Source organism: Triturus cristatus, chromosome 1_2 (genome assembly GCF_964204655.1).
Source record: "Triturus cristatus chromosome 1_2, aTriCri1.1, whole genome shotgun sequence".
In the NCBI taxonomy this organism is placed as follows: domain Eukaryota; kingdom Metazoa; phylum Chordata; class Amphibia; order Caudata; family Salamandridae; genus Triturus; species Triturus cristatus.
The window spans coordinates 300,495,860-300,517,871 of record NC_140580.1 but is presented as its reverse complement, the minus strand read 5'-3'; the positions used below and the strand labels follow the sequence as shown (position 1 = coordinate 300,517,871).

General features: G+C 42.4%; 1 protein-coding gene across 1 annotated transcript in view; it reads right to left on the bottom strand.

The window, feature by feature from the left end:
* DNAJB12 (DnaJ heat shock protein family (Hsp40) member B12) overlaps positions 1–21,781 on the bottom strand; it is a 243,135-nt gene extending 221,354 nt beyond the window's left edge. Inside the window, exon 1 of the mRNA XM_085603836.1 lies at positions 21,533–21,781. Within this exon, the coding sequence (XP_085459962.1) occupies positions 21,533–21,680 (148 nt within the window). The 5' untranslated portion in view covers positions 21,681–21,781. The remainder of the gene's footprint in view (positions 1–21,532) is intronic.
* Between the last annotated feature and the right edge of the window lie 231 nt (positions 21,782–22,012).

Sequence of the window (22,012 nt, the reverse complement as noted above, 5' to 3'; positions counted from 1 at the left end):
TTTGGCACAGCATCCACCAGTTCGTCTGGGCCACTGGAGCCTTTCACAAAGCAGCAGCACCTGGCTGCCACCTAACACAACCAGGAGCTGATCCACTTCCGATTCAGTGCCTCGCGGGCCCCAGGGAGAGTATGACTCACCTACCAGGCACAGCTTCTACGTCTCCTCAAAATTATACCAGATGGGCATGGTGGCCCACCAGCAATGAGGCACTTGCAAAATGTGTGGTGTTTACAGGCTAGCGGGCAGGATATTTCGGTAGGTCGGGGGGACGCTCTAGCCCCATGTCTGATCAACTATCTTGCTAGGCCACCGACCCTTTCATGCACTCTTACGGTACACCTTGGGAACATACATTGACTTGACACATCCGAAACATGAGAGTTTGTTGTGTCACACGAGGTGTGTTTTTTGCACATGATTTTACTTTGACACATGGGGGCATATTCGATTTATATTTTTAAACAGTGCATTGGCGAACCACATGACCTGAATTCTCAATCTACAGTTCCTCTCCTAAGCACTCACATGGATGGTGTGACCTTGATGAAGGTTTACAAATTTAGTATCAGCCTTGGTTACATTACTAAACTGTATTTGCTCTAGCCTTGAAGAAATTGATGGGAAATTGATTCAACAACGATACATGTGTTGTCTAGAATTGTGAAGACGTTGTGAACATAGAATACAAATTAAAGAAATCTGTGAAAAAATTATATAAAGACTACAACAAGACTTTGAGCTTCTTGACTTCCTTAGAGTGCTCAGGGTTAACTAATTGTGCTTCAACTTTCTTCCAGCTGAGGCAAGTCTCCGTGGCAAACCGTCCCTCTTTGAGCATCTAACTGTTAGAACACTATTGCAGTATATTCCAATTGCACCTGGTTGTGTGTGCTAGATATTACCTAGCCACATTTATATGTTGTTGCTATATTTGGTATTACATGTATTCTCAGTTCCCTGAAATTTACAACTTCAATTTCTTTTAAGTTTAGTTAACTTTTGGTTCTTTGCTTGCCACTTATCAATTGGTTCTGTTCTTTATTTGCTGAACATTACCTTCTCAAAATGGATACTGTATACTTCCAGCTGCCAACAACATACACAAAAAAATGTCTGAAGGACAAGCCTATTGTAGCCACTACACCTGTCCAGGAAAATGAAGGTTGCTTCAAGAGTCTGGATGTGGAAATGTTAAAGGGTAGGCAACCTGACCTTCAAAAGTGAAGAAGGGGCATACAGACTGCCAAAAAAGCATTGGATATGAGCAACAAACTTGCTTGTACCCCAGAGTGTTGTAGAAGCCACTGAGGATTTCTGCAGTATGTTGTGTAAAGTTGTTGCAGGCTCTAATAAAGAGGACTAGCATAAACGGGTTGTATGACACAACCACGCATGGCTAAACTAAATATGCCAAAACCACGCTGTCTTTCCAATGACCGCGTCTTTACCACGCATACCTTTTCAACAAATTTAGTTGTAATGACATGATTGGCAAATGTGTGGTAAAGATCCCACCCCAGCCATCTTTGCCCTGAGCCCTAAAATGTGTCCCTCCTGCATTGTAATCTACCCGCCGCAGCCCTATTAACTACCCCAAACTCCTACCCTGAGCACTAAAACCCAGCCCCCAGCCCAAAAAATCGACTTTAGCCACAGCACCCCTGCCCTGAGCCCTAAAATTCAGTCCACTGCCCTAAAAATTGCCCTGACCCCAGCCCCCCGTGCCCTTAAACCATCCCCCAACCCTAAAACCTATCCCCCTCCTCCCCAGCCCTAGCCCAACCTACCCAGCTGCATCCTTGTCCTTCTTCCAGCCGCGAACCTTTCGGTTCCTCTCCTCCACCCATCCGCTCACATAGCTAGAACACCAACTGCCTTAACCATGCATATGCGTGGTTAACGCATATGCGTTGTTAAGGCAGGCATTGTCCCGCTTGCAGGAAAATGGCACGCTTTCTTAGGACCACGTTGTAAAGGCCATTTCCCACATAAGCGATGCCTGAGGTATCCACAAGCAGCTTTGCCAGGCATATTAAGAACCACTTGGAGAAGGATTTAAGGTGGTTTGCCAGGAGGCCAAGAGAACCATCACAGCACGCTACAGCAGAACACTCAATGTAAGTAGAGTGTTTTTTCAATCTTGCCAATCTTTGTTGTCTAACTATGTAATGTAGGTTTGACTCTGGCAATCCAGGTGTTAGGATCTAGAGAAACAAAGCAGGTCTTACTGGTATTAGGGACCCAATAAAAGGTTACAAATTAATAAACAAAAAAATTAAAACCAACCAGAGGCTTACAGCATATTTGATGAACGTTTGCACATTATGTTAAAGGCCAATTTGGAGGGACAAGCATCAGAAGCCCAGTTCTTACAACACAGAAAAGATTGAGATTTATCCTGGTTTGGAATCTCAGATTTTGCAAAATCTATAGAGCTACATCCCACTGATGATCAGGAAAATGTGGCCAAGTGGAAGGAAAGGCAATGCATGAGCAAATACATTTATAAATCACTCGCGCTGAGACTCCTCAATGTTGAAAGCCTTCATAATCACCAGTAACTAGGCATGGGATATGAACAGAGAGCTTTCGGAAGCTGAAGCGAGCACAGTATGTTGGTTAGTACTACAGACATTAAAAAGATGAAAGGTCAACTGTTTTCATTGGATTTAAGTGACTTTTCTCCCTTTATATCAGATTGGGCACTCGAAACCTGTGAGTCTCCCCAGCAGCATTGCTAGGATTGTATTCTTTCACTGACCTGGCAATGCTCTCAATTCATGCATACTGAAATAGAATAAGAGACTACCCGCAGACGACAGGAGAGGAAAATGAAACTGCCCACCTCCAAAGCCTTTTGTGGGTCTAGTGCCCTTGGTCAACTCTGATTGAACTCTAATTGGTTTTGTATTTTAACTAGGATTGTGACTTCCTGCTGTAGATTGGATCATTTATGTTATTTTAACCTTCTATTTATGTATTGTACTTTTATGATTTTAATTAATCGAATAAAGTGGCTTTGTCCGTCTGTCTGTCTAGTGACAACAGGCAAAACATGGGCACTGCTGCTCGCTGGTGCTCAAGTGGAAACAGACTCTGCATGACCAGTTATTGTCAGGCACATACAAAACGGTAATGTGTCTAGATTAAAACATGTAATCCAATAAATAAAGCAGAGCTGAAAAGGGAGACAGGAGGAGATAAAATTTACACCTAGTGAGCTGGTGATTTCTTGAACAGCAGTTGTGAGGCCTTTGTGGCACCTACATACTTCTCAATTTCATGTTTTAATAACATTGTGGGCACTGCTGAATTTGTAATGAAGACAAGTGCACTGGCCCACAGCTTTTCACATGACTTGATTAGTGGCGCTTCTGAATGCTGGGGTTGCCAAATACCAATTCTTCCATGTTTTGACTCCACCTCTTGCCTCTGTTTTTTCTCACCACATCCCCTCTAGTCGCTTTATGTCACTCTTTTTGTTTTTTGTATACATGCTTACAACCTTTGTCACGGTTTTTCTTTCTTTCCCTTCCTTCTTTGCCTCTTCCTCTCTTTCACCGTGGTTCAAAGTATGAGTCCTATCCCAACAAATGAGGGTCAGTACCCACCAAATGCACAAATAAAGCACTTGAGGTAACAACGCCGTGTATGTATCTGCTCAGTGAGAGTAATGTGAACTAAGCAGTCATAATGTGTTTTGCCAGTGTAAATCTCACAACTCAGTGTCTTTTACTACAGGCTTCTTAAAAGCACAAAAGGTACTTAAAGAATTCTATATGGAAGGAGACAAACGAAGGAAAGTAAGTGTTACTACATACTGTTTGTACACATTATTACTAGAAAGTAAACCAGTAATTTAGTCTGATTAATGTTATAGTTAAAAGCTCTATTTTTCATCTGAACTTGGGAGAAAGGTGGTTTGTAAACTGAATTCTGCATAGGGTTTTATTTTAGCTTCCATTATAATTGTTGATGAAGTACCACAGGTGGCCCGATGTCAGCTTCATGGCAATCGACACAAACCAACAATGTTTCAACACATAAGTAACATTAAAAACACATTCAAATTAATATATATGAAAAAAAATGCCCCTTGGAACACGGATTATCAGTTGCAGTTCAGTGGTAGTTGCTGCCTTGTAGGTTTTCTACAAAAATAAAAAAGAATAATAATTTTGTTTTGCAGTGGCGGCTCCTCCATAGGGGCGTCACCCCACTGCTTTCTCACAGTGCGAGAAGGCAGAAACGTAAAATGGTAAAACTACCATTTTATGTTTCTGCTTCTTGCACTGCGAGAAAGCAGAAGTGCCCTGAGTGCCTGGTTGGGGGCGGGTGAGTGGAGCGGTCCTGCTCGAGGGCAGGGGGGAGTGTCTTTGCCCACTGTTGTGGGTACCGACTGTTTGGTCGGCCCCAGGGCCGAACAAAGCAGTCATGCGCACGCTGCCTTTTTCTTTATGTAGGCTGCATGCATGGTGATTCTCTAGGGTAAGGGAGGGAGGCTGCCTGGCCTGCTGGCTGCTCCAGTGCTTCCTGTAGGAACATGCAGACCCGGCTGCAGCATTACACACCGTCCAGAAGCAGAGGCGGCGCGGTACCCGAGAGTAAGGTAGGTTAAGTTTTATTTTTATTTCCCCACCCGGCTCCCGCGAACACCCGCGCCCCACCCCCCCCCCCCTCCTGCAAGCATGCTGGCCACAGCTGTACAGAGTTTTGTATTTACAGTCACCCTGGTTTATGAGCGCTCCTGCTAGCATCTTTGGGGGAGATTCCTGCTTTATGGGAATGTGCGGTGTTTGCATTATTTACAGCAGTCCCTGATTTATGGATTCTCTTCTAGCTTTGGGAGAGATTCTCCGTTTATGAGAGTGTTTGACAGGGCATCCTCGGCACGGATATCTGGTTTACAAGAGTCTTTTAGGTTTGCATTTCTTGGCAGGAAAACTGCTATGCAAAAGCTCTGTGATGCGATTCAATCTTTCAGACAGTGATGATCTAAATGTGCTTCTGTGGTGTATCCCTCATCTGTATAAAATAACATTTCATGCCTGCGAGACATTACGTTAATTATTATTTTCAGAGAACCCCGGGTATAACCGTTTTAAAAATAAGATGTGGTCCCTTTTTCATACATCTCCCATTTCCCATGTTTGACTGTGCTTTATTCTTTTAGGTAATTTTTAATTTATTTGAGCTGCGCCACCTGGACATTTAACGTTTTATGCATGTAGGTGTCGTCTTCCATTTTCCATGCTTTTCTGCTCTACATTTCATTTCTGGACTTTATAATCCATATGACTTGTGTCGCTTAGACTTTTTGTGCCTACTTGCAATGAGGTCGTGAGTGTACATTTGTTTGTGTTCGTAGAGCTTTGATTTTCATCTCGATGCATGTAGGACTTCAACAGATCCGGTTATGTAAGAAGTATATGTATGTGTATCCATGCATAATGCATTTCTTGCTGTTTGTTTGGCGTTGCTGCTCTCAGCAGTGGCGATTCTCTCTACACATTCTGCGATTTCTCAACAAAAAGAGCCAAGGCAGGTATCCGTTTGTCAAGTAGTGCTATCTCACAGTTAATATGGTTTTAATGAAGGAGCTCTTTGTGGCCAGTTTGTGTGCGTGTCTACGCAGTCTTTGCCTTGTGCGTTTTATGTCTCAATGAGTTGTGAATGTGGTTATCTAGATTTGTCTGTTCCTTTGTTTTAGGGTGCATGAATTAATTCCTTTATTAGGTCTCGGCTAGCGAAGGCTGCGCTTGCGCAGTCTCGCTCGCGAGATTTAACGTTTTTCAGTAGTGGGGCTGATCCTGCCCCTCTTCTCCATTGGCTGGCTTCCTAAACGGAGGCCAGCCATTGGAGGAGAGGGGCGTCTGTCCATTTAAGCCCCGTCTTTTTCGGATTCGGGGGCGTGTTTTTTAGTTTCTTTCTCTCCTCTGGAATGTAAACATTCCAGCCAATGGGAAGAGGAGAGAAAGAAAAACACGCCCCCGAATCCGAAAATGACGCTGCGTTTCTCCAAGGCATTTCTGCTTGACCTCGGTGAAAGATGGTGGTGTTCATGGCGTCATCCCCGTCCACCATGGTACCCCGTACACGGCCCGGCTGGTGTCTACTCCGGAACAAGTCGTTCAAACCCCAGTGTAAGCTCCAGTCGACCAGTTACAAATGGCCCGTAACTGGAATCAGCGCAGCATATGCACACCTCAAATAATACATATTTTGTTTGTTAAATGAAAATACCATTTGGAAAAATAAGCTCAATTCAACTCCAAAGTTGAGGTCCAAACTGCAACTGGGAGTTACTCCATAACGGAAGCCATCTGAAAATAGTCAAATGGATTAACTGGCGGGCTACAGGAGTCGTAAGGCTGTTTCTGTGGTGTGGCCCTGCACACCCAGCACTGTGGCGCAGTAGGGGCAGGCAGCGCCGCTTTATGGCCCCTCGGCTGAGAGCGCTGCTGCGATGGTAACGTCACCGCTGCCCCAGCTGCTCCAGGAAGGGATTCCGGGAGAGGCGCCTCGCACAGCGACACCTGTGTTCCGCGGCGGACTCCTGCAGGATCCAGTGTCCTCGTCTCCCGGCGTTACCAGGCTGGCGGCGTGAGAGGCAGCGGCTGCAGGTGAGCCTCGGGGTGGGCGGCGTCTCTGAGGGGCTCGGGGGAGTCCGGTGAGGGCTGAGGGCACGGGCAGTACCCTCGACGAGGCTGTAGACTAGGCGGGAACGGAGCGCAGTACCGAACGTTCTTCTTCCGCGTGTTCTACTCATTTCGTGCCCTCACTTCTAATCTCTGGTGGAACGAGGGTATTTTAGAGCTCTTGGCCCCCCCTAAATTCCAAGTGCTGTACTCCCCTAGCCCCCCTCTGGAGATCCACGCACCGGACCCCAAACTATTCAGAGTTACACGACCTGCCTTCCTCTCTGGAGGGGTTTCTTTATATTCTTCTTATTTCACCATGGTGCCCTCCGGAGCTTCTCCGGAGATCTGTGCGGTCCCATCATACTCTCCACAAAGCACTTCAACGCCTCGCAAGGGGTAGTAAGCGCTATATAAATACAATATATGATAGAGACGCTCCCTGAATCATAATCGACCTGAGGTCTCCTGTGTTTTATCTCTGAGGAGGTGGAGTTCTCCGTCTCCTGTCTCCAAAGAGACCTTGCGTTTTTTTATTTAGGTCCCCGACTCCCTGTGCCCTCTCCAGGTGCAAGTGCATGGTCTCTTCGTGTCCCCTTACTGTCCTCATTCTGCGCGCCCTTGTGTCCCATCTACGGAGAGTCCATGCTCCTGAGGTCGAAGGGTCTGAGCATCCTCCTAGTCCTGTTACTCGCTGTCTCGGGGCTGTGCGCATCCTTTCTCTGGGCCATGTTGTGCATGCTCTCTATGGTGCTCCATGGTGCTATTGACATTGTAAATAACAATGCCGTTTCTTTAACCCCTTCAGTGCCACGCCCTTTCCCCCTCCTGTGCCGGGCGTTGCATTAGTGGGTGGGGTTCATGACGAGATAGTCTCGTCATGGGCACAGCGCGACCGTGCTCCATGACGAGACTATCTCGTCATGGGCACAGAAGAGGTTAAATGTTTTAAAAACAAAAACATAAACAAAAATAATGTCATGAGCAATGCCAATAGCTCTAACTTTAACAATGCCGAGACCATTGCATTGTAAATGCTTGTTTAAACATGAGTCTATACATATTTCTACAGAAGCTTCATCACATTGAGCAGATAAAAACCTGCAGACTCACTCCTTCTTTATGGCACTATACCTGTATTTTTTATATATATGCAGAACTTTCTGTTGCACAGAGGCTACTTTGCAGTGCTTTGCATGGGTGCGGCGAAGGAAAGTTTAGTTAGGACTCTATGAGAGAAATGTCCGAAACCTGCATGTTATGTAAAAAGACTGCCTTTTGGTGAACATTCGGCTTTGGTGCACTCCAGAAGTCCCTAGGAACAGGTGCATTTCCATATTTTTCCTGATTCTCATAGTTTCTAAATGAAAGGGCAGAGGAAGCATGTTCCAGAGTGCGAGGCCTGGTACCATGGCTTTCTGCCCACAAATCGTTTGCATCTTGTCCAGTGGATGTGTCTGTTTTAGCAGGCCAACCTTTGGCATCTGGTCTACGGCGTGGCATCAGCAGGTTGGGGAGGTACGAGGCCGCTTCCTCGTGATCTGTGTGGTGCATTAAGGCCTAGGGTCTCCAGCTCAGTTTAGTACAAACCATCACTTGTGAAAGAATAGCACACAGTGGCACAGATGGACTGAGCATGCGGTAGGCCGGCATCTGATATGCATCCAATTAGACTGAGAGTTTTGCCATTCACTGCCTTTGTTAGAACAGATTCACAATTGCTTTATTAACCTTGCTGCTATTTCAAATTTGCTTCAAAATGCACCATTTGCCCACTCTTTTTACAAAAACTTTCGGGGAGACAATCCCCCCAAACCCCCCGTAGGTGGTTCGGGCTCGCTGGCTACGCTTGCTCGCAACATTGCAGTAAGGCTATTGTTTTACGCTCACCACTTTCGAATGTCACCACCCGCCACTGTTGTTTTGAAAAGCCTTAAATGTCTTTATCATGTATAAAGTAGTCTGTTCCAAAACTGGGAGCCAGCACATTTGCTGCACCACAAAATTAGGCCACCTGCAGCAGCCCTGCAATCTAGGACAGCCATTTATTAACCAGGAAAAAGCGTGAAGACTACTGCTAAAGACCAAACTGAAAGGAAGAGGATCACTTTGTTCTTATTATTATCATCAATAATATATTTAAATGGTTTAACACTGACCTTACTGGGTTTCTTGGTGCTACCAAAAATAAACTGCAGTTTGACACATCACCGATGTGACTGAAAGTTAGATTATTTTCTGTGGTTAATCTCCTCTAGAAAAAAGCTCAGAATTGTTGATCCAAACTGAGAGACTCGAATTCATTTGCAAAAATTCAAAATAATGTACTGCATATGCTTAAAAATCAGCCAACATGTTTTACCCTGTCTTGACATGCAAGCTTAGGGCTTTTGTAAGGCTTCCGGTTCCTTTGTATTTGGGCGGCCCGGTGGTGCATCGGTGGTTGTGGAATGCTGTGATTTTTTTTGCTTGAGTACAAAAGTTCGACTTTCTTCTGGGTATGTAAGTGTGAGCTCAACTGCAATCTGGGAATATGGCTGTTACTAGTCTGGAGCGCACCTCACAACTCACGATCCAAGAATTAATAACCTGATCTCAAGTTTATGCTCTGCAGTAGATGAGAAAATTATGGAACATAATTTGTATGTTCGTTATGTATATCAGTATAATTGTAATGCAATTACTCACACATTGCTGTATCATCTTCTACAGGAGAATAATTACAGAAAATATTCTCTACGTTTGCTATGTATAACAGTACTATTTTGCTGTAATTAAGAGCACAAATTAATGATGGGCATAAAGGCAGACTTGCCAAATGCCAGGCCAGTATTTGAAGACCACCCTGTTAAAATGCACTAGTGATTAATCAGCACTTGAATCTTTCCCTGAAGTTCAACACCGCAAATACTGAAATCTTGAACCGTTGACAATGTCAAAAATGTCAGCCTATCTCCATATGGACCGAGGTCCTAACAGCCTCTCCAACAAAATCAGGAGAAGCCAGAAACCTAGGGTAAAATTGGAGTCAAGACTATCCATAATACCACCAGTAAACAAGGGCACCGATAACACCTTCTACACAATAAAAACACTGCAACGCATTCTGCCATACCTTGGATACTGACAAAAAGCAACAAGCCATCCTCACACTCATAATCTCCAAGCTTGACTATGCCAACATCCTACACTTTACACACACAAAAGGCGAAAGGATGAAGCCTGCAGTAAGTCTAACAACTGGCAATTGCTTGGGGTAGCTTTCCAACCCATCGTTCTTTTGCTCATCGAGTCACCTCAGATTAGACGAGCCATATGCAAGTCAGTATTTATCCTGCTTCAATAGGAGCAGTCCAGCCCGAACTACAAAGCCAAGTCCTTCTTAGACCCAAAACACAAGCAACCCAAGACTGGTTTCAACCTGACTGGGGCTCTAGTATCGGGTTTGGTTTCAGTGGCATATCACTATGCCACTGAAGGGACCCAAGGAACCCCCATCTGGGCACACCAGTCCTGGGTTGCTTATTACGGTTCAAGGAGGATCTAGAATAGCAGTTCGGGCTGGACTGTTCCCATGAGGAGCAGGGTCAAGACTGATTTACGTATGGCTAGGTCCAAACTGAGTTGGCATGGTTGGTAAAAAATGAAGGATTGTGATGCAGCCCGAGCAATTGCCAATGGCTGAGATTAATTCAAGCATTCCATCCATCACATTGTGGTTTTAACATCCTACACCTTGGCACACCCAGTTTCATCATACGCAAGATACAAATAGTTCAATGTATTGCCACAAGACTCCTTCTTAACCTCCACCCAAGAGAATGCAAGACTCCAGTCCTGAGTTCACTCCACTGGATGGCTACTTGTACCTAGAAGCAGAGTTCAAGGCAATTTGCATTTACCACTGAACCGCCTAAGGAGAAGGATCACTACACTTACAAGTTAAATTTAAGCAATACAAACAAAAACGGACACTGTGCTACAGGCTTGCACCTTTGTCCATCATACCACCATACAAAAGAAAATACAAAGCTGACACTGATTTCTCTGGACAAGCCACTAGACTCTAGAACTCTAATAATCAACCATTATAGAACTGCCCTCGAATATAATGTGTTAGTAGAAGGAAAGAATAGATAATATCAGTGTAAACAAATACAAAGCCTGCCATATCTTGTCACAAAGATTTACAAGAAAATGATAACATACTAAATTAGTTTAGTGTTCTCGATTTTTTTTTATTATTGAGCTGAGCAAAATAATCATAACAAAAACAGTTGTCAACAGGAAGTTTAATTTACACTTTGCGATATAAAATCTGTTCACTATACATAGAAAACCACCATGGATTAGAAAGCGAGAAATAAAAAAAAGCATGTTAAAAGAATAATCTGGCTACATCCTGAACAGTTTATAAGTGTGCAAATCTTGCATGGTAAAGTGCTAATGGGCTAAAGTGCTACAGTAGCCACAAAGACACATTATCAACTAATCAGAACCTGAACGTTTTACTTAAAACCACCATAGATTAAATTCAAGTAGATAACGAAAAGTATATTGCAGCGGTAATCCAGCAGCACCCTTAATTTGTGGGCAAAACTTGGGTCGATATCACGGCTATTTACAGGTGTGAAAATATTTCAGACAATGGTGCTAAAGTGCTGTGGTACCCAGGCAGACCCACAATAAACTGCCTTTTACCGACATATAGCCAGCAGAGATTAAAATAGAAATGGAATAATTGCGACTATAATCTGGTCACTTCCTCAAGACTTCTAAATAGAGCTTTGGTCAGAAATCCCAACTTTTTCTGGATGTGCATATACAGCATAATCAAGTGCAAGGTGCTGAAATTCTAAAGTGCCAAAATCTATCAAATTTCTGTTACCACCATGGTTTCCAGGTTTGTTAAATATTCCCAAACAGCAGTGAATTTTCTTGTAGCACCTACCCTCCCGGTGTAGGCTTCTTCAAACTTCATAGTTCTTTTCATTTTGATTAACCATTTTGAGTAGGAAGGTACGTCTTCCGACCTCCAGTTCTGAAGGACTAAAGAAGAAGCAATGAGGGAGCAAATGGCTGTAAAAGTCTTCTCAGCTTTTGTCAGATCTTTCCTTATTTTTGTAAAGCCAAAGAGGGCTATCTCAGCCTCCAGGTCTAGCCTCTTCTGAATTGCCTAATAGCCCAAAAAATGTTGACCCAGAATGGCTCTAATTTTGGACAGGTGAAGAACGTATGTAGGCAAGCCCCTTCACCTTCTGCCTGACAGCGGAAACATCTATTCTGCACTTCCGGATATTTTTTACTAAGATTTTTTGGAGTATAGTATGCCATCTACCGAGACAAAAAGGCCATCCTTTTAAAACTGGCAGCTCTTAACGCCTTACTCCCTAACTGGGAAATGGACTGCCACTCGTGTCTTGACAAAGTACAGTTCATTTCCCGTGTTACTCTTTCTGAAAAATTCTCAACCAAGGGAGATTCATTGAATTTACTAAGTTCAGAATACCAGTTTCCCACCCCTCTTAGTTTGGCTAGAAATAAAGCGTTCACCTGCTTGGTTGGGACGCCGCTTGATGAAAAATGATATCTATTTATAAAATTCACAATCTGTAGATACTCAAAAAAGCCAAGCTTATTACGTTGACCGTATCTACTTTGAACCTCTTGCCAGGTAATTATTTTATTATTCATAAAAAGGTGCCCTAGTTCTTCTAAGCCACAGTTCTTCCAGTTTTTGATTTCAAAGTATTTTATTATTAGTTTTATTAACAAGTACATTAGCATTTCTGTTACGAGGTTAGCCAAATGTAGTTTGTATTGCAGTGATTACAGGTACTTTGACGTATATGTTTAGCTAATACCCTCTGCATTGACTTGCTGGAAAATTAGGCAAAGGAAGGTAGAAAGGTAGAAGCAGGAATGAAAGGGGTGAAAGGAGGATACAAGAGAGGTTCTGTAGCAATGAGCCTAATTGGGTTTACAGCCATGTGACAAAGCCGACAGTCCACTAATTAGCCTGTGGCGGGATTGATAGTCCTGTAAGGCCCCCCGATGACTCTTCGGCCTAAGGTGGTAACATTTTAACTTGCTCGCCCCACGCCCCCGAGGGGGAGGGGAGGAGGGAATCGGAATGGCCTCAAGGGGGTTCGTAGGAGTCTAGGTACGTATCGAGTGACTTCCACATACCTCTGGTAGCTGGTCTCCAGGGTGAGTTTTGTAGAGCAATGTTATCCGCGCCTCTGAGATGCGTCACTCAGTTGATGACTAGAATGGATTTGGAGACCCAATCTTTTACATTCCGCTAACTTCAAATAGCGGAATCCGTAAGAGCCAGCTTGTTTAAAGAAAGATTACAATCTGGAAGCATAGTCCTACAAAGTCTTGTATCTAGTCTTCTTCGGCAATTTAGATATTTTCCAAAATATCGGAATTTGCGAGCCAGATTCCTGTATCATTTTTTTTTTTTTTTTTAATTGTCTAATAATCCATTAGGTTGCAGTAAATGAGCTGTAAGATCTAAAATCGCTGCCTCATAATAAGTTCGAATTTTTGGCAATGCTAACTCACCCTGATTAATTTCTAGCTGTAGTATTGTTAATTTGACCCTGGAAGCCTTTTTACACCAGACAAATTCCCTAAACATAGATTCTAACTCTTTAAAATACTTAGTATTGATTTTCAAAGGCACGTTTATAAAAAAGAAACACAAGTTGGGGAAGTATGGGCATCTTTATAAGGGCTACACGGCCTATTAATGATAAGGGTAAAAATGACCAATTGTCCAGCAATACCTTGATTTTATTCCACATTGCTAGATAGTTTAACTTAAATAGCTGCTCGTACTGATTGGAGATGAATACCACCAGGTAACGTATTGGTTCCGCTTTTAAGGCCTAAGGTTTGAGATTTAGAGGAAGAAAATCGCAGTCAGTGTTTAAAGTTAAAATCTCAGATTTGTTTTAATTTATTCTATAACCGCCAATCAATTCAAATTGGCTGAATTCTGTAAATACCAGGTCCAAATTCAGGCTCTCAGGACTTAAATATAAAAACAATATCATCCGCGAACAGTTTTAGTTTCGCCATACCCTGTATTGGAGCTCTAATTTCCAAATTGTCGCAAATTTTTGTGGCCAGGGACTCAATAAAGAAGGTCAAGAGTAGGGGGGACACCGGACACTTGTCTGGTTCCCCCGGTTGATATTTACTGTCCCTACTTGATTTGCATTTATCACCACTTGAGCCTGGGCACCGTGATAGATGTTTCTCAACATATCTATAACCTGGACAGGGCACCAAATTTGCCCAGACCAAAAAAAAAGAGTCACAATTAACCAGGTCAAAAGCCTTTTCAGCGTCCACCATCATGATTAGCATTGGAGTATCATTATTATTTAAAAAGTCGAGAGCTGAATTAAGAACCCGGTATTGGAGGACATCGACCTTCCAGGAGCAAACCTGGACTGATCACTATGAATCAGGTCCTGCGCTAGGGGAGTGAAGCGTTGGGCCCTGATTTTCATTAAAATTTTATAGTCTGCATTGAGAAGACTAATTGGTCTATGAGAATTAACATCCTTGGTGTTTTTACCCTTCTTCACAAAACGTATTATTATAGACTCTTTAAAACTTGAGGGGCCGGGACCCCCCAACTTGATATTGTTAAACAGCTTCATCAAGAAGGAGATCAACTCCATGGAAAAGGCCTTATAAAATTCTATTGGTAGCCCATCGTTACCACAGGTTTTCGCCCCTGCAATGGAATTCAGAGCTGTTACAGTTTCTGCCTCTGATATATCGAGTTGAATCTGTTCCGCGGGCGAATCAGACAAACTTGAAAGATTTACCCTTTCAAACTATTCCCGAATTGACTCCTGTCCAACCACATATTTAGTGGCATAGAGCTGTTGATAGTGCTCCATGAAGACTTGGGCTATTCTATCCTTATCTATTATCGTGGCTTTAGTCTTGGGATCGATGACCTCGGTGATTAAGGCTGCTTCCTGTCTGGTCTTAGTTAAACCGGCTAGTAATTTACCGACCATTTGGCTATCCTCGTATACATGTTGTTGATAAGTCCTAGAGCTGTTTATTTCTTCAATTAAGAAAAATTCCCTGAGCGTCATTTTGCCCTGCTCGAGCTGACCCACTGCTTCCCCCTCTACTTACCCCTCTCCCTGAAGAGAGATATTTCTCTGGCTCAGGGCACTGTCGACAGCATGCTGAAATTCAATAATTTTTGCGCACCTTTTTTTGACTGAGCAGCAGAAAAAGCGATCACTTGCCTACGCACAGCTGCCTTGAACCCCCCCAAACTGAAAAGAGTTCTGCTGTTCCCTCATTGATCCTAAAATAATCCAGTATCCAATCCCTCAACTCAGCTACCCGATGAGTATCTTGAAGGCGGAGACGATCCATCTGCCACCTAGATGTCGTCCTCCTTCCATCCTCAATTTCCAGCTCAAGTTTTACAAAGGAATGGTCAGAGAATGAATTTGCCCCTAGTTCTGTAATAAGCCTTGCAAACAAGATCCTGGACAACAGCATTTTCTTGTCCACCATGCAAAGAAAACATCAAAATGTACATAAAAGACCAAACATCACCGCGTGGCTATAAACTGACATTTTTCAGTCATGAAGCTATACACCAATCTATTTCTTCTCCAGATAGGTTGCCTGGTACTCAGCTCCTTTCCAAAACCCTTTGGTAATCACATACATAACATTTCAAAAGCGGTCTCATATTTCACACCAGGATTCCAACACCGTGGCACTATAAAGAGTAGCAACAATAATTATAGGCCAGCTGCAACAAGACTGTTAAATAACAGTGCAATTTGTCACAATAAGCAATCTATTCAAAGATCTTGATGTAGGCACAATTTTTGCCATTGTACATACAAATTGAGGAGTGATTGGATGGCAGGGGCAAAAGGTTCTATAAACCTTCATTATTTCTTTTGTAAAGAGCATGATAATAAAATATCGTTCCTTAGAAACTCTAGCCAAATATTCGCTTGTGGATATTGAGAAGTTGGTAGCTTAAACAAATGAGGGAACGTGCGGAATAAAGGGAGTTGCCAGAAAAATGAAACCAATCCCAACGCAGTTCTGTGTACAACAAACAATGCGGTCAACTGAATCCACCTATTAAATGTCAGGAAGGGACACAAGACCAAAACAGGGATAATGTGTAGCTTCTCACAACACAACCTTTGAGCAGCTGTATTCTGGAGATGCTATAAGTGATTAAGTCAGACAGGATTCCTAGATTCTAGTCACAAAAATGCTTCAAGAATGCACATGTACAGAAGTGACAATGCTTTCTTAGTTTCAAGGAGAGTTTAAGATTTTCTAAGGGAGATTATGTTGCAATAAGCAAGATTTACAAAAAGTCTTCATTAGTGTGATCAAATGAAGGTCTTCATCAATTTGAACACCTAAGGATTTAACAAAAGACTGTAGTGATGTAGGAGCCCGAGCAGGAACATTATCGTTTAGGGGTGTCCACTACACCCAAAAAACAACTACCCAAGTTTTAATGCTATTTAATTTGAAACAGTTAGCTTTAATCCAGGTACGGACTGCTGCAAGACATGAATGTAGAACTGAGACTGCCAATTAGCATTTTTTCAGTTAGCAAACGTTAACCGGGGGATCTTCACAGAGAACATATCAGTCTTTTCAGGTATGGGCAGAAAAACACACAACTTCAATCACCGAACCATGCAATGATGATCAAACAGCTAGGAGTGATTCTTCCACTTTCACAGAGTAATGATGTGCATTCTTGAAAGGGTAGAGTTCCTGATTCGTCTGGATTATACGTGCAAGACTTTTTAAAGAAACAAACACGAAAGACACAAGAGAGTGGTGATTCTACACATATTAGACAATCAGAAAATAAGATTTATTTTATTGTACTTTTTTACAATCCTTTTGTGCGTAATATGTTATTCTCATATTGATCGTCATGTAAAAGAAAAAGTTAACATGAAGACTTTGACTTTCTTTGCATTATAGCTTTCCTTTGAATGAGTACAACCCTGCCACCAACAATAGCAACCAATGTTTAAAAATGAGACTTTTACATTAGCAGTGTCTCTAAAAACAAATATTTTAGACTTAAAAGCAAACAGACTAAAGCACTAGTACAATCACAAATTATTCAAGCGAACAGACTTTGCAATCTCTACAAAATATAAGCGATGACAAAGTAATTTTTCTCTCTCTGCACTGCTAATGTGTTTCAGATTATAAAACATAGGCATTAAAGAAAATAATATTGTGGGAATCAATGTAAGCCTTCCCTTTCCTAAAGATATGAAGCACTCAAATATGTAGGAACCCAGCACTGTGTGCTGGTGTTACAATTGCTACAATAATGGGAATTTTAAAAGATGTATTATTACCCATGTTCTTTTCTTTCAGACCTCGAAAAAATCAAAAAAATGTGTCCGGACTTGCAGGTCTAGTGACTTGAATAATCTACCCAACCTAACTAGAATGTACTTAACTTACTCAAATTGCATGATCCTACGCAAATATTTAATTTTACAGAACCGTCGTTTTCTTCATTATCACAAGAGTACCTTCAAATATGTGAGTTCAGCACAATAAACTCTCTTGTTTGATTTAATAGACTAAACTTTTGCTCCATTTATAAGAACCTAGCCCACATAGTACACATGACCTCTGACTTTGGGGGCAGGAATAGTTATTAATTAATGTTTAAAAACTCACTTGTAATAAATATATTACTAAAGCATAGTGTAATAGATCACTGACATATATAAACAGCGCATTCTCCATTTAAATGGCCACAAACTTCCCCACAAACCTTCAGTTTTACTGATAAAACGATAAAGTGTATAGACAATCTGTGGAAACTGGGTTTCAGCAAAAATATTTATCATTTGCATATCACCAAGTAAAGTGTTCTTATCTGTTTCCATCCTATCACAATATTTTTTGCATCACTCATGAATTACAAAAAAGGAGCTTTCATAACTACTGAAATGTAATTTTAGATGTTTGTATATTTCATTTACAAGCTATATAAATGGTGTATTTTAGAACACGGACATCCTACAGCCTTTCGGTTTACTCTTTGTACAGCACGACTGTCAGGCATTTCACTTTACAAAAGCCTCTAACTTTGCAAGTCAGAGAAAGAAAAGTAAACACCAACCTCTAGGATTAAATAAGCAGCATGTTGTAAGAAGACATAAGCTGACATCTGACCTCTGTCTCTGAACGCAGAGAAAATGTGACAATAAAAAAACAAGATTTAAAATTATCTTTATTGGTCATTCTCCTGAGTGAACAGAACACCTGTTCTTTGTCAGCTCGCCAGAATGGGCCAGGAGGCCCTCAACATAGCTCACCCTGCTTACATCTGACTCGAAATAGCAAGTGGGCGAGTAGATTTCTGTAGGACTGTCTTGTCTTTACTGTGCACCAGAGGAGAGTGGAGGACAAAAATACACCTGCAATGATAAAAAACACAGCAGGCACCTCATCTCCTTAACAGCAGGCAACGTCTTCCAAATATGCAGAGCTTACCCATCAATAAACCAAAATAGCAATGCTGTCGTTGGTTAGTGCATACTACATATTGATATATGTTCTGGAGATGGTGTTTGAGACCTATTCTTGGGCCAACTAAAAATTATATTAAAATAGTACAGTAAATCAGCCTTCCACCTCTGGAGGAAACCTGAAAATCCATAATATTTTCATGCTAAAGTATGTTCAGGTAGAATCCTTGTTTGCGAGTTGGTCTGAGAAATATTTATAACAGCCACCAATGTTGTGAATAATAAATGGAGGATTGAACTTGCTCTCGAAAGCACTAAATTACTTTACAAAGTATAGGCTTTTAGGAGCATGGCTGTACCTGGTTATAGAACTCATGAAACGTCATTTACATATAAATTGGGGGTTAAACATGCAATGCTTTATAGGCAGAACATAAGAGGTAGATGGAACTGGTTGGGAGCGAAGGAACTGATAAGGACTTTGCTGAAGAGAGGTAGGACTTGCATGAAAAGATGTTTTTAACTATCCTCAATTGCTCGAGTGAGGGAACCAGTCTCAGATTTGAACTGTATTTGGTACAGAGTCTGGGAGCATGGAAGCATGTAGCTCACCTTCTGAGACTAAAGACAGTATCGGTCTTCCATTCAACCCCCATTTAAGTATGGATCTAAAAGTAGCTGCAAACCAATTACCTCCTTGAGAAACTCCAACTTACTTATAGCACTTACTTACTGCACCCTAATTAACACGCATTGGGGACAGAGCTCTACAAATATTCTGAAAGATTTGCAATGACGGTGAAAAGACCAATTTAAGCCAACAAGGAACTCCTGGGATCGGAGGGGAGAAATGAAGTAATATATTAAAAAAAACAATCCAAAAGTTAGGACGTCTAAAAGATAGGAAGTTCCTTTCTGCGTGTTGTCCTTTACGCCCCTTCGCTACCACTCACGATTTGCCATGGAGCCATCAGATAAATTGGGCAGGACAGTCAAACTGTAATGCAAGCCATGCACCACTCTGAACTGACTGTTACTGAAGAAAAAAACCACTTAACTTGTTCAGTATGGGTGATCACTTTTTATTTCATGCTACAGGTGCCGCGGTATACAACTGTTCCTGCCTACACATTTCTCGTATTTTAATTCATTGAGGTTGAATGAACGAAGTAATATAGGGGCATATCAACAACAACCGGCGATAATTATCTCTAAGCGCACTTAGCGCTAGGATAATTATCGCCGGCTAGCGTGAATTTTTATCGCTGAGATAGCGTGCTATTAGCAACGCTTATCTCAATAGCGATAAAAATCCTCACGCTAACAGGCTAACGTGAGATAATCGCTGGAAACCCAGCGATAATCTCACGTTAGCTTGTTGATAGGGACAGGCAAACTTAGCCATGATATCCTCCTTCCATAGGATATCATGGCTAAGTCAGAAAAATACCAGACGTAAAAAAGCAGCGTTAACGGCGGTTAGCGCTGCTTTTTTTGTCTCTAACAGGGTTAGCGATATTCTTGATAATAGGAGAAATGTCGCTTAGCGACATTTCTTCTATTATTTTACTCTGGAACGCCCCCTTTGCATCTCATTAGAGATGCAAGGGGAAGCGTAGAGTAAAAGGGTGCTAACATGCAAATTTGCATGTTAGCACCCTGTTGTTGATAGGGTGCTAGTTTTATCTCTGCTTTTTTGGCTTTTAAAGCCAAAAAAGCAGAGATAAAGCCCTTGTTGATATGCCCCATAGTAAGTAACTGCACATTATGTCACTTCGTGCATCCTCATGTAGCCATACTATCTCACCATCAAATAAAGTGCCAAGATCAACTGATAAGCCTCTTACTCAAGGCTTTGCATAGCAGGGAGCTTAATTCAAAGCCCCAACACATTCACTACTGAAGTTTTCCAGATCATTTCTACAATAAACTCGTGTATAGAAAATGGCTGATCACTCAGAGCATTTGCCGCTCAGGAAAACCATAATGCAAATCATTAGAACCATCGACGATTTACTGCCGTTCAGCACACTACTTAAGGGCCACCTCTTCTCCCAAGCCATTCAAATCCATTAAGATACTCCTGCCTCACAAATCCAACAAACCACTTGCATTGTCTATCTAGCCCTACACTTTATCCACCCGATCGGAGCCATCCCATTTTTCTCTGAATCATATTCTTGAGTTTTCTAGGAAAGAAACCACTGCCTCAACATCTCTCGCGGGCAGCTGACGTGCCTGGCCAGGATATGTACGTGCGTGTAGGTTGCCGCTTTCAGACACCTTCAATTGTCTCAAGTCGTAGTAGGCACAATGGCTTGATCTCACTGGACAACCAGGAAATGTATAATTACACCAAAACACACTGAACAGGAGTAACGTCCAATACCCACGCAGGAGACGTGCAAAGAATGAATTTATTGATTATAAATTCCAACAAACGTTACAGCTCACATCAGAGGGGAACAACCAGGAGGTGCGTCCGTTCGTCTCAGCCATCAGCTGACATCCGGCCAGCATTCCAAACGCAGCTGATGACCAGACAGGCAAGGGGTACGGTGTGCGGATGCGGACGATGGCATAGTAATCACAAAAACAGGGATTACATCTCCCTGAAACGGACACAAATATATTATTTTAAAAGGTTTTCCGAGAATTCATATGGTCGGGGAAATCACTTGTGTCCAACGATTTCCCAAAAATCACTATTTCGAGTTTCGGATTCTAGAGTGGGAGAGAAAAACTCTCGACCTCCAGCAGCTGATTCGATGGCCTGTCCTACTCGGGCTAAGAAGCCCAAATGCTCTGTGAGCTGGAGTCCTGTTTACGTGCTTGGCACGGGCAGTCCCAGCTGTTACTAAGCACTTAAAATGTTCTACCAAAGTGAGTAGAAAACATGTTCATACTTTGTGGCCACAATTTGATATAAGCACAGGGTTTATATACAAACTGTTCTAACCGTAATAAAAGCTTGGATATGAACTACAAATCCCATGATTCGACAAACCAACCAGTCGACTGACCGGAAACGGCGATTGTAGTTCCATTAATGATCCTGAGGTGAAATAAGAGTCTTTTGGAAAATGTACAGATTCTGTAATGAAAACAACAGAAAATAAACTTATATTGTTGCCACCACATGAACCGCGAATACACAATAAGTAACTTCAAATAGCAGGACTGAGAAGAGAGACGCGACTGAAGACTTCATCTCCCGTCATGCACATTGGCATTGCGCATGCGTCTAGCGGAACTAAAGGCTGGTCACTTGATGCGCTCCCTCCTTCATGACTGCCTCCTTGACAGGCCGGGCTGCACCCTCCCCTCTGGACCCCCATCCTCACTCACCGCGAGCCTTCTTGGTTGGAAACAACCGCTCAGCCTTCTCTAGGAAACGCAGCGCCTTGTCCTGATGCCCGTTTTGGATGGCAGTTAACGCTATAGCAATACAGCGCTCTGCTTCGTCCCTGTTCGATTCCATTGCGGAAACAGTCATCGGGAGTCCTGGCTCCGGCCGACGCCGCCTGCTGATGACGTAAACCGATTGGAAGAGCGATGCAGTAGAAAGGCGTCACCACTTTCAGTGCTGACAGATGCAGTTTCTTCTGACCATGGAAACGAAAGAAGGACGTTGTGTTTCACTGTGAGAACGTATCCTCCCGAAAGCCACATTTCACATTGACTTCTTAGACGCACGTACTTGCTTACGTTTGGAAACACGGTTGCTATTGCTACCGAGCTACACGGAGCTTTCACATAATAAAGAAGGAACTTATTACTGGTCCGCCGATTTGTATTTATATTAAGTATATATTAGTTACTGGTAAT